At 47.5% G+C, this 10,999-nt stretch overlaps 2 protein-coding genes across 2 annotated transcripts; one reads left to right on the top strand and one right to left on the bottom strand.

The window, feature by feature from the left end:
* Positions 1-1,274: 1,274 nt before the first annotated feature.
* Positions 1,275-3,504, bottom strand: LOC118089690 (heat shock protein 30C-like). Its single transcript, XM_035124457.3, has 2 exons — positions 2,573-3,504; positions 1,275-1,788 (listed from the first exon to the last, which is right to left on the bottom strand). The coding sequence occupies exons 1-2, from the start codon at positions 3,076-3,078 to the stop codon at positions 1,596-1,598; spliced, it is 699 nt and encodes a 232-aa protein (XP_034980348.3). The 5' UTR covers positions 3,079-3,504; the 3' UTR covers positions 1,275-1,595.
* A 4,238-nt stretch (positions 3,505-7,742) lies between these two features.
* On the top strand, positions 7,743-8,863 carry LOC118089691 (heat shock protein 30C-like). The gene has a single exon (XM_035124459.3). It carries the CDS (start codon positions 7,925-7,927, stop codon positions 8,576-8,578), a length of 654 nt encoding a protein of 217 aa, XP_034980350.3. The 5' UTR covers positions 7,743-7,924; the 3' UTR covers positions 8,579-8,863.
* Positions 8,864-10,999: the final 2,136 nt, after the last annotated feature.

The raw sequence follows: 10,999 nt of genomic DNA on the forward strand, positions 1-10,999 counted from the left end.
ACAACTCCCATCATCCCCAGCAAAAAGCAATGCAAGCGACCAGAGATGGCAGTTCAGAAATATCTAGGGGCCCAAAGGTTCCCCACAACCTGATTTAAGCATCTTTGCTGGGTCTTTACCATGGCACTGAAATGCAAGTTTCAAATGCCGGAAAAAACCTGGAAAAGCTGCCATCTTTTGTGCACTTGCTTTTGGAAGCAGTGTTGGGGTAGACATCAGGCATGTCCAAAGTCCATTTCAGGAGCCTAATCCAGCCCCTGTGGCAGTTTATTTCCTCGTGTAAAATCCTTTTTTTAAAAAACTCAACTTCAATCCTAAAAAAAGGGTCAACAACTTTGGTCGGCCCTCATGGCTTCACTTGATCAAATCTGGCCCTCTTTGAAAAAAGTTTGGACACCACCAGCCAGTGAGTGGTTTGATCTGCAAAGTTTCAAAACTTTGTTCTGCCTTTCACCCACCATTTGCAATAAAGGCATTGCCTTTTCCAAAAACTAGCAGGGTTACTTCAACATCAAAAGACATGCGGCCGCATTCCAAAGAACAAGCCGTTCTGTGCAATTGGTACTTTGACCGAACGAGTTTGGCGGAATGACGCTTGCATTTACTGCTTTTCTAACTCTCCTTTCCCCAAAGGAATATTGGCATGTATACATCTCCTCCTCCCCATTTTGTCCTCACCACAGATGTGAAGTCGGCTAGGCCCAGAATTAGTGGCTGTCTCAAGGTCACCTAAGTGGGCTTCATTGGATGTGGACCTGGGTCTCTTAGGTCTTCCAAACTTCACCTGAAAGCAGTTCACACAATTGCTGGGTGAACTGAATGTGAATTTAGTAAGTTCCATTTTGGGAGTGAAATCAGGTGAGAGCACCTTGATGGGCAGGTTCAATGCACACAGTTGATACCTGCGCCGAGCAGGACTGAACCAGGTGGGCTGTCAGATGATCGACAGGTGGATGGTCCCACTCACCTGTCAAAGTTGGGGGAGATAAAGATCCAGCCCACCTGGAACTTTATCTGGCAAGCCAGGCAGAAATTGTACCCCCTGGGCTATGCTAGCAGGCTTGTCCATCCCATTCCTTTATCGGGCTGGAGACTTGAGTTTTGATCCCAAATACCTAAACCAGTAACAGCCACACAAGCAGATACATCCCTCCCCTGCCCCTGGGATTTATTCTGAAATATTTTAAAAGTGGCCCTCTTTCAACTCCAGCCAGCTTTTTCAATATTTTATGCAATTTCCCCCTTAAAAAAAATTAAGAACACCAAACAAGAAACCAGATAGAAGTCTAAAATTTATTGAAACAAGCCAACAAACACGCCAATAATGCTCAACTCATATCAGCTCTTTGGGTTCACAAAGCAGAAATAAAGGTTTCAAAAGTCAACATGCAACAACGGTTGCCAGAAGGCACTCCAGATCATCTTTTCCTTGTACTTCTGTGTAGTTACTTTTTACCAACAAGCACAAATAACAACGCACTTGAAATGAACAAAACCACAACCGCTCCTAACAGCGACTGCCTCGACGCCCCCCCCCAACACTTTCACAACATCCCCGCAGAGAAGTTGCCACGAGGAATTGTCGGGTGCCTTTTTCAGACGGCAGCTGCTTTCTCCGGGGTGGAAGAACGCGATTTCGATTTCTCCTTCTCCTTCTCTTTCTCCTTCTCCTCCGCCGGCAGGATCTCTTTCGCCGTCCCGGCGTCCGAAGCCTTGAGGATGGTGATGGGGACGGTCCTCTCCCCGACAGACTTGGGGACCAGGCGCGGCGCCTCGATGGAGAGACACCTGTTGTAAGAATTTAAGAGAATTATCTAGATGAAGGGTCCGATTCCGGGTGGAATCCTGAACCCCGGCAAGACGTTACTTGAAACCCGTCGGGGCAAAACACGAGACCAGACCAGAGTTCTAATGGAAAGCAAGGCAGCTAGTTAAACGATAAATTGCAAGAACTCAGGCCAAAAGAAGATGGATTTCAAATAAATCTTCACAAGGTTTTATTGATGTGATGCGGAGTTTAAATAGGAATCAATCCCAATGTTGAAGGCAAATAAAGGTCAATTCCAGTAAAAATCAGGACAAGGCCCTGTTTCGACTATTCTTCGTCAGCAAAGATTCACAGATTAACATACTTGGTACACTTTGACCTGTGAATCTTTGCTGACGAAGAATAGTCGAATAGTCGAAACCCTGCCCGAAGATTTATTTGAAATCCATCTTCTTTTGGCCTGAGTTCTTGCAATTTATCGTTTATTTCAGGCAGCTAGTTAAGCCTGATCTTTATTAAAAGCTGTTGCAACAGGGTAGTCACACACACACACACACACACACAGGAGGGGGGGGGAGAGACCCAGAGCCACGCGTGCAAGCCCTTATAGACAGGCTCACACCCTATTCATATCTTTATTGTGCCCTTAAGACAGGATTTGTGAGGAAAGAGACAATGGGGATGTTTCCCACTTTGACCTTTCAGAGAAATATTGAGGTCAATTCATTCAGGACCTAAACTGTGGGGTTTCAAACATGTGGTTTTATATATACAGTTATGAACCTTAAAATTCTTATCACACACCCCAATTCGGTGGAGAAGTTGCAGACCAGCGCCTCGATGTTGGCGTCTCCGGGCAGCAAGACCTCCTTGCGCACCTCGCGGAACTCGTGCGAGACGCAGCCGTCGGTGCCCTCGGTTTTCTTGTCGTGCTTGCCGCTCACCGTCAGCTTCCTGCCTTCCACCTTCACCGACAGCTCCTCGGGCTCGAAGCCGGTCACGTCCAGGGAGTACTGGTAGTCGCTGGTGCCGTCGTCCTCGTCCTCGTCGTCCAGGCAGCGCCTGTGGCTCTTCCTGCCGCGGCTCCTTCGCCGTCGGCCTTCGTTGCGCGTGGCGAGGCACGGGTAGGCGTCCACCAGCACGACGCGCATCTTCTCCATCTCATCCAAGTGGTCTTGCATGTCCACCACCAGCTGGTCCAGGAGGCTCCGAGGGGGCATACCCACCGGCACGTACTGGACGCAGGAGTCCCGGCACGACGAGCGCGCCAGGGCGCGCCGGGGGCGGCAGTCCCGGGAGAAGCCCGCCATGCGCGGCCGTCGGGCGCCCTCGGCACAAAGCGGCTCCCTTGCTTCGCCTGCCCGCGCCGACGGGACTCTCCGCGGGCTTTTGGCGCCTTCTCGACCGGGGGGAGGAGCCCAGGCAGCTGTCAACTGCGGCCCGGGGCGAGGAGGTGGCAGAAGCGCGGCTGCTTGGCTGCCCGGGCTCTCCTTGCGAAACGGGCGCGCTCGCCGTCGGGTCTGCAGCGCCTGAGCCTTGCACGCTGTCCTGCAACCTCGGTTTGCAAGCGGCGGTGCTGCTATTGCGTAGCCAAAGTTAAACCCCTTTAGGTCCCCGTTTGGGACTTAAATGCGGGCGCCTCAACTTTGGCAGAAGGCTTGTCCGTGATGCGCCCTTGTGCAAATAAAAGCAGCCGTTTTCAAGGGGCGAGACGTGGGTGCAAGTAAAGTGCATATAGACTGTGCACCCATAAAGTGCCTGCTCGCCCAGTCAATTGTTGCAAACAATAAATGCAACATCGCTCTTTAAAATAGAAGTTGTGCTGACATTGGTATTTTGCAAAAAGCATTCCCCCCCCCCTGCAATAACGTGAGAGAAGGCTGCAAAAGCTGTGCTCTGGGAGCTTTTCCTTACAGCTGCATTGAAGGTATTTCAGGGTATTTGCATATTTTTTTTAAAAGAACTGCTTCCACGTTTTTGCTATGCATGTCCATTTGCATCTTCAGGAGAGCAGGAGGCGATGTCAGCCTCTAAAGAACTGATTGGGATTACAGGTGAAACTCGGAAAATTAGAATATTGTCGAAAAGTGCATTTATTTCAGCAACGCAACTTAAAAGGTGAAACCAATATATGAGATAGATGCATGACATGCAAAGGAAGATATGTCAAGCCTTTATTTGTTGTAATTGTAATTATTTGTCGTTAGGCGGGTCAATTATAGATGAAATGTGATAGCGATGTGTTTTTTTGTTCATTTTTTGCATTATTGCAACTATTTGTTTTATTACTGTGGAATTTCCAAAATAAAGCATTTGTAAAAATTAAAATAAAAATAAAAAATAATTAAGTTGCATTACTGAAATAAATGCACTTTTCAACAATATTCTAATTTTCCGAGTTTCACCTGTACATCTGCAGGCAACACATTTAGTATTCCTGGAAATCCTTGGGTTTTCTCCCCCAAACATAGCTTTGCAGCAGTCACTTGGGTGATGTTGCCTCCTTTTAGCACAATGTACTTATTTGCCACTTTTCCACACTAAAGAGTGCCGAAAGCACCTCACAACAGATATTAGGCGTGCGATGAATACGGGCCCCAGAGACTTCTGTACAGCCCCTTTAAGTGAAAGTGGAGAGCAACTCCCAGCCATGTTGGGGATGCTTGTATGAGCAGCTGTAGACTGCAAATTATAAAGCTGTGTCGAGGAAGGCTACTCCCTCTCCTCCTTGATGTGTATTAGTGGAGATTGGATTTTATTTTATTTTTTGCAAAAATAAATCATAGAATCATAGAGTTGGAAGAGACCACAAGGGCCATCCAGTCCAACCCCCTGCCAAGCAGGAAACGCCATCAAAGCATTCTTGACATATGCCTGTCAAGCCTCTGCTTAAAGACCTCCAAAGAAGGAGACTCCACCACACTCCTTGGTAGCAAATTCCACTGCCCAACAGCTCTTACTGTCAGGAAGTTCTTCCTAATGTTTAAGTGGAATCTTCTTTCTTGAGGTTTGAATCCATTGCTCCGTGTCCGCTTCTCTGGAGCAGCAGAAAACAATATTTCTCCCTCCTCCATATGACATCCTTTCATATATTTGAACATGGCTATCATATCACCCCTTAACCTTCTCCAGGCTAAACATACCCAGCTCCCCAAGTCGTTCCTCATAAGGCATCGTTTCCAGGCCTTTGACCATTTTGGTTGCCCTCCTCTGGACACATTCCAGCTTGTCAGTATCCTTCTTGAACTGTGGTGCCCAGAACTGGACACAGTACTCCAGGTGAGGTCTGACCAGAGCAGAATACAGTGGTACTATTACTTCCCTTGATCTAGATGCTATACTCCTATTGCTGCAGCCCAGAATTGCATTGGCTTTTTGAGCTGCTGCATCACACTGTTGACTCATGTCAAGTTTGTGGTCTACCAAGACTCCTAGATCCTTTTCACATGTACTGCTCTCAAGCCAGGTGTCACCCATCCTGTATTTGTGCCTTTCATTTTTTTTTCCCAAGTGTAGTACCTTACATTTCTCCTTGATAAAATTCATCTTGTTTGCTTAGTCTTCGTTTAGGATTTTGGTAGAACGACCCTGTTACTCAGAAGGAAGTCCCATTAATGAGTGAATTTGCATTTTAACAGGCGATACTATCTTATAAAATCCTTATTTTTCAAACTCGTGATTTTATTTATATTTTAGGGGGAAACAGATTAACTTGTCTTCTCACCCCCGATTTTATTGGTAATTTTAACCTATACTTTAAGTGGCATATAAACCCTGTTTGCTAAGTAAATAAGTGTGTGATAAGGATTGCAGCCTATATAGAACATGAATTTCCTCCCTTCAGAGAAACTTGTTCCTACGTCCTGCCAAATGAGAGGCCTACACTCAGAAAGGGAAGGACCTCTTTGAATTGACCCTGAAATTTTGTTGGATGCTCTGGACACTTTTTGGGGGGGAGGGCTGTCCAAATTTTCAGCCAAGAGCTGAATACAGTATCCAGTTTCTAAGGCAGTGGTTCCCAACAGGTGGTCCGGGGACCCCCAGGGGTCCGCGAGCTATGCCAGAGGGGTCCGCAAGATGCTATTAGAATAAAAAAATATATTAAATATATTTCGTATGATAACAGATTTTTTGTTTTGGCCGCTTCCTGCATGAGCAGAGTCTAGCACAAAACTAGAATTAGAGGCAGTAGTTCTGCTGTATGCCGTTAGGTGGCGCTTTACAAACACTACTGTTTTGCAAAGAGGCAGCGCACACATTCTACTAACGCTCACCTCCCCAAGATGCTTTGCGCGCGTCGGCTTCATTTGTGCGCTACTGCGCAGGTACCCTGTCTTCTCCATTCCCCTCCCTCCTCCCTGGCGCGCGCTGCCTCTTTGCAAAACTGTAGTGTTTGTGAACAAAGCATTGTTTTTCGCGGAAGCTACAGTTCGCGTAGTTAAAAATGGACCGTTGGTTAAAAAGTGCTCGTTAAAACGACAAAGGCCTACAGATGAAGAGGAAGATAATGCATTTGATGTTCAAGCAAGTAAGTCAGTGACTCTCGAACCGATCTTGTCAGTGTCCATTGAACCTAAATCGTCTGCGTCCCTTGAACCTAACCCTTCCAAGATCAGTGTTAAGCTTACTGGAAAAATTAGATTAGGAATTAGGAATTACATTTAGGATTAGGAATTAATGGGGGTCCTTGTCACAATAGCGGCTCGATGAGGGGCCCTCGAGAAAATTTTGTTGGGAACCCCTGTTCTAAGGTGTTAGAATATAAATGCTGTACATAACCCTGCCTATTCAGATCTTTATGAGGCCGCAAGAGACACCACCATGTGCAAAAGCACCGTTTTATTTTCAGTTAAAAGCAGAAGCCGCCCACGAAACTTCCATCATACGATCAAGTAGCCCTTTTGGATGGGCTCATTCTCTCGGGCATTTGCTTGTTATCAGGCAAGAGGAAATAGGGCAGTGTTGGCGAACCTATGGCACGCGTGTCAGATATGACACACAGAGCCCTCACTGCTGGCACGCGCCCCATCGGCCCATTCACGCTGTTGTTGTGTGTGTGTCCCCCCCCCCCCGCTCCTCCCCATGCTACAGCCTTTCTGTGCTATTTTTCCTGGCGCTTTGGCAGACGATGATTGGGTGTAACAGCGTTTGTTTTTTAACCCGTTCTGTGCTGGGTTTTTGGGCGCTTTGGCAGACTATGTCGGTGCTGCGTGTTAGTTCCAGTGAAGGTATTATTCATCATTTATTTATGTTCTCTTTCCCCCCGCCCAAAAAAGCGCAACAACTTTGGGGCATCCCCCTCCAAAAAGCAAAGCAACTTTTGCACCCCCCCCCAAAAAACCTCCAAAACTTTGGTCAGCAGCTCTCCCCAAAAAGCTCAACAACTCTGGGCACTTTGTGATAAATAAGGGTTTTTTTGGTTTGGTTAAATAATTAGTTTTTGGTTTATTAAATACAGTTCTATATTACAATTGTACATTTTTGTTATTTAAACTATAAATATCGCGAAATTATGGTTTTTTTCTTGAAGTGACACACCACCCGAGTTATGCTCGGTTTTTTGGCGAATTTTGGCACCCCAAGCTCAAAAGGTTGCCCGTCACTGAAATAGGGGTTGACAGGCTATAGCCCTGCTTCTTAAACTTTTTATCTGGGCCACGCATTCAGAATAAAAAATTGTGTGCGCCGCTCCAGTTTTTTTTTCTTGATGAGAAATGCACTGGAAAACAAAAAGAAACAAGAACTACTGGTATCAGTGCCTGGTTTACAAGATAGAACACAACTACTTTATAATATGACCAGCAGAAAATTAAAATAAGAAATGCTCCCCGGGTGATGGCAAGAATAGCCAGGAGGTTTTGGGAGAGGCCAGTGGCTGATGAATATGTGTTAGAAGCTTCTGGATGGTGTTTCTATCTCTTGGTACATATTTGTGAGTCAATATCATCTTGCCAGTGCCAGGAACAGCAGAAGAGGAAGGTTCCAGAAATGTCTGGAAGGCCACTGCAGAGGATAAAAGGAGGTGCTGCAGCTTGTCAGACACAGACACAGGAGCTGAAAGAGACACTGCAGGCACCTGGAGCCCAGAGAGAAAGAGAGTTGCAGGCACCCGGAGCCCAGAGAGAGAGAGAGAGAAACAGACCGCCCTGCTGAGCTATGCTAAACTACTCGAGATACGGAGGAGGGCTGCAGCTGGGGGGTTTTCAGGCGCCCAACCTCGGCACACCGCAGCTTTACAGCAGAGATCCAGGAAGTGGCTTCAGGTGGCTGGAGGTTCCGCAGAACCTCTCTGCGCAACCCCAGGTGGATGAGATGGGGAGGCCGAGGGTCTTGCATGCAGGTAGCCATCCCCACATCTCCTGGGCAGCCCCAGGCCAGGTAGGGAAGGCTGAGCAGGGCAGCCCAAGCCTTGCCCCCAAAGTCAGCTTCCAGGAGAACAACATCACTTACCAGCTCTGCCTGGACATGGCCGGGTTTTCGGCGGAGGAGCTGACCGTGAAGATGGACGGGAGGAAGCTGACGGTGTCTGGGAAGCAGAAGAAAAAGACCAGGTCAGAGGACGACTGCGTCTTCCACGATCACAGGGAGGTCCGCAGGGAGCTTCTCCTGCCAGAAGATGCCAACCTCGAAGCCGTGAGCTGCACCTTGTCCCACGACGGAAAGCTCTGCTTCCAGGTCCCACGCCAGGCCCCGACTGCTCTTAAGGTGACAAACATCCCTGTCACCAAGGCCCCCCAGGGGGCAGATGGGCAGGAGGCTGCTGCGCAGAAGGATGACCAAGAAGGATGTGGAGAGGAGGAGGAAGATTGAGGGGAGAAGTGAGGGAGGACAGACAATGCAAAGCATGGGGCTTCAAAAGGCATGGCCATTCCAGCTGTTCCAGCTTGCAAGCATTTGGGCTTGGGAATTTTGCTGCCACCAGCCTGTTACCTAGGCTTTGAGCGGCTTCATCTCCCATGTAGGTCATCTCTTTTGGGGTACCTTTTATACATTCTACAAGTTATGGGTTGGGGTTTTTTGTGCATTTCCATCATGATTGTCGTTTGCTTTGGAGAACCCATCAGGAAATAAACTTGCATTGTTTGCCCATTGAAAGTATTTGCTTGTCTTCACTTGGGTCGTTTTCCGCGTTCCTGAACATGTGGGGTGTGTTGGTGCCGACTAAGAATTGGCAGTAAACCAGAGTGACTGCTTAGGGGGGCTGAAAGGATAGACCGTGGGGAGGGAATGGAGAAGGAAGGGGTACAACAGCATTTCTCTTAACATACGAGTCCCTTTCCTAGTGTACCCCCCTTGCAAATTCTCAGCGTTTTAGACTTTATTATGAAGCCGTTAGTCCTTGCACCAGGGTGCATTCAGATAACTTAGGGTACTTTTAGACTATCCCTATCTTTTGGGTGGCCCCTGCACATGCTCAGAGGTACTGTAATCAAATATTCATTGCTAGTGTTGAAATTCCATGGTTGTGGAGTCCTGGAACGGAGGACAGATTCCTAAATAAGTTGTGGATTCTGGCTTTATGTAAAGCACCGTATGGATTTCTCTCTCTCTGGCCTTGATTCTGCACCCATGCTGATTGCAGAGTTTGTAAAAGTACTTTAGGCGTAACTGAGCTGCTTCTGTTCTCCCAGATTTGCACTCTGAATATGCTGGGAGTGTGAAGGAAACAGTAGCTTGGGGACCAACCTCCCTGCCCAAAGGGAAATTTTGACAGGGTGTCCTGCCAGCCTATGGTATAAAAGGCACTTGGCATTTCACAATGGCATTTTATATAATAATGATAATAATAATAATAATAATAATAATAATGTATTATTTATACCCCGCCCATCTGGCTGGGTTTCCCCAGCCACTCTGGGCGGCTTCCAACAGAAAAATAAAACACAGTAATCTATTAAACATTAAAAGCCTCCCTGAACAGGGCTGCCTTCAGATGTCTTCTAAAAGTCTGGTAGTTGTTTTCCTCTTTGACATCTGTTGGGAGGGCGTTCCACAGGGTGGGCGCCACCACCGAGAAGGCCCTCTGCCTAGTTCCCTGCAACTTGGCTTCTCGCAACGAGGGAACCGCCAGAAGGCCCTCGGTGCTGGACCTCAGTGTCCGGGCAGAATGATGGAGGTGGAGACGCTCCTTCAGGTATACTGGACTGAGGCCATTTAGGGCTCTAAAGGTCAGCACCAACACTTTGAATTGTGCTCGGAAACGTACTGGGAGCCAATGTAGATCTTTCAAGACCGGTGTTATGTGGTCTCGGCGGCCACTCCCAGTCACTAGTCTAGCTGCCACATTCTGGATTAGTTGTAGTTTCCAGGTCACCTTCAAAGGTAGCCCCACGTAGAGCGCATTGCAGTAGTCCAAGCAGGAGATAACTAGAGCATGCACCACTCTTGCTAGGCAGTCTGCAGGCAGGTTGGGTCTCAGCCTGCATACCAGATGGAGCTGATAGACAGCTGCCCTGGACACAGAATTGACCTGCACCTCCATGGACAGCTGTGAGTCCAAAATGACTCCCAGGCTGCGCACCTGGTCCTTCAGGGGCACAGTTACCCCATTCAGAACCAGGGAATCCTCCACACCTGCCCGTGTCCTGTCCCCCACGAACAGTACTTCTGTCTTGTCAGGATTCAACCTCAATCTGTTAGCCACCATCCATCCTCCAACCGCCTCCAGGCACTCACACAGGACCTTCGCTGCCTTCACTGGTTCTGATTTTATAGAGAAATTAACAATGATTAAAGAAAGCGGTTGGGAGGCTCTGGTGCCTCCAAGTGGCAGGTAGGGGGAAGGGAAAGAACCACATTTTTTTTGCTACCTGCTTCTTTGCAGGGGAAGACTTTTTCTGCTGTTGGGTCTCTACCTCATCAGCAACTTTCCTGGGGCCTCATGCCAATGGCAGGGAGGGCCAGAAGACAATTGGGTGGAGTAGCGGACTTTGTTCTGTTGTCTACATCAGCGTCATGGAAAAGAAATGTTTCGGCGCATCACCACATGCAAACACCATCCAAGTATGCAAGAAGCATTTTTTAAACAAATAATGATAATGATAATAATTTTTATAAATTATATCCCATCCATCTTGCTGGGTTTCCCCAGCCACTCTGGGTGGCTTGCAACATATATAAAAACACAACGAACAATAAAAAAAATCCTATATGAGCCACAAACAAAGCAAAAAATCAATAGAAACCAATAATAGCAACAATAATAAACAGTTTACAGTTATACCCAAGTTA

The sequence above is a fragment of the Zootoca vivipara genome, chromosome 8 (genome assembly GCF_965207765.1).
Source record: "Zootoca vivipara chromosome 8, rZooViv2.hap1.1, whole genome shotgun sequence".
NCBI lineage: Eukaryota > Metazoa > Chordata > Lepidosauria > Squamata > Lacertidae > Zootoca > Zootoca vivipara.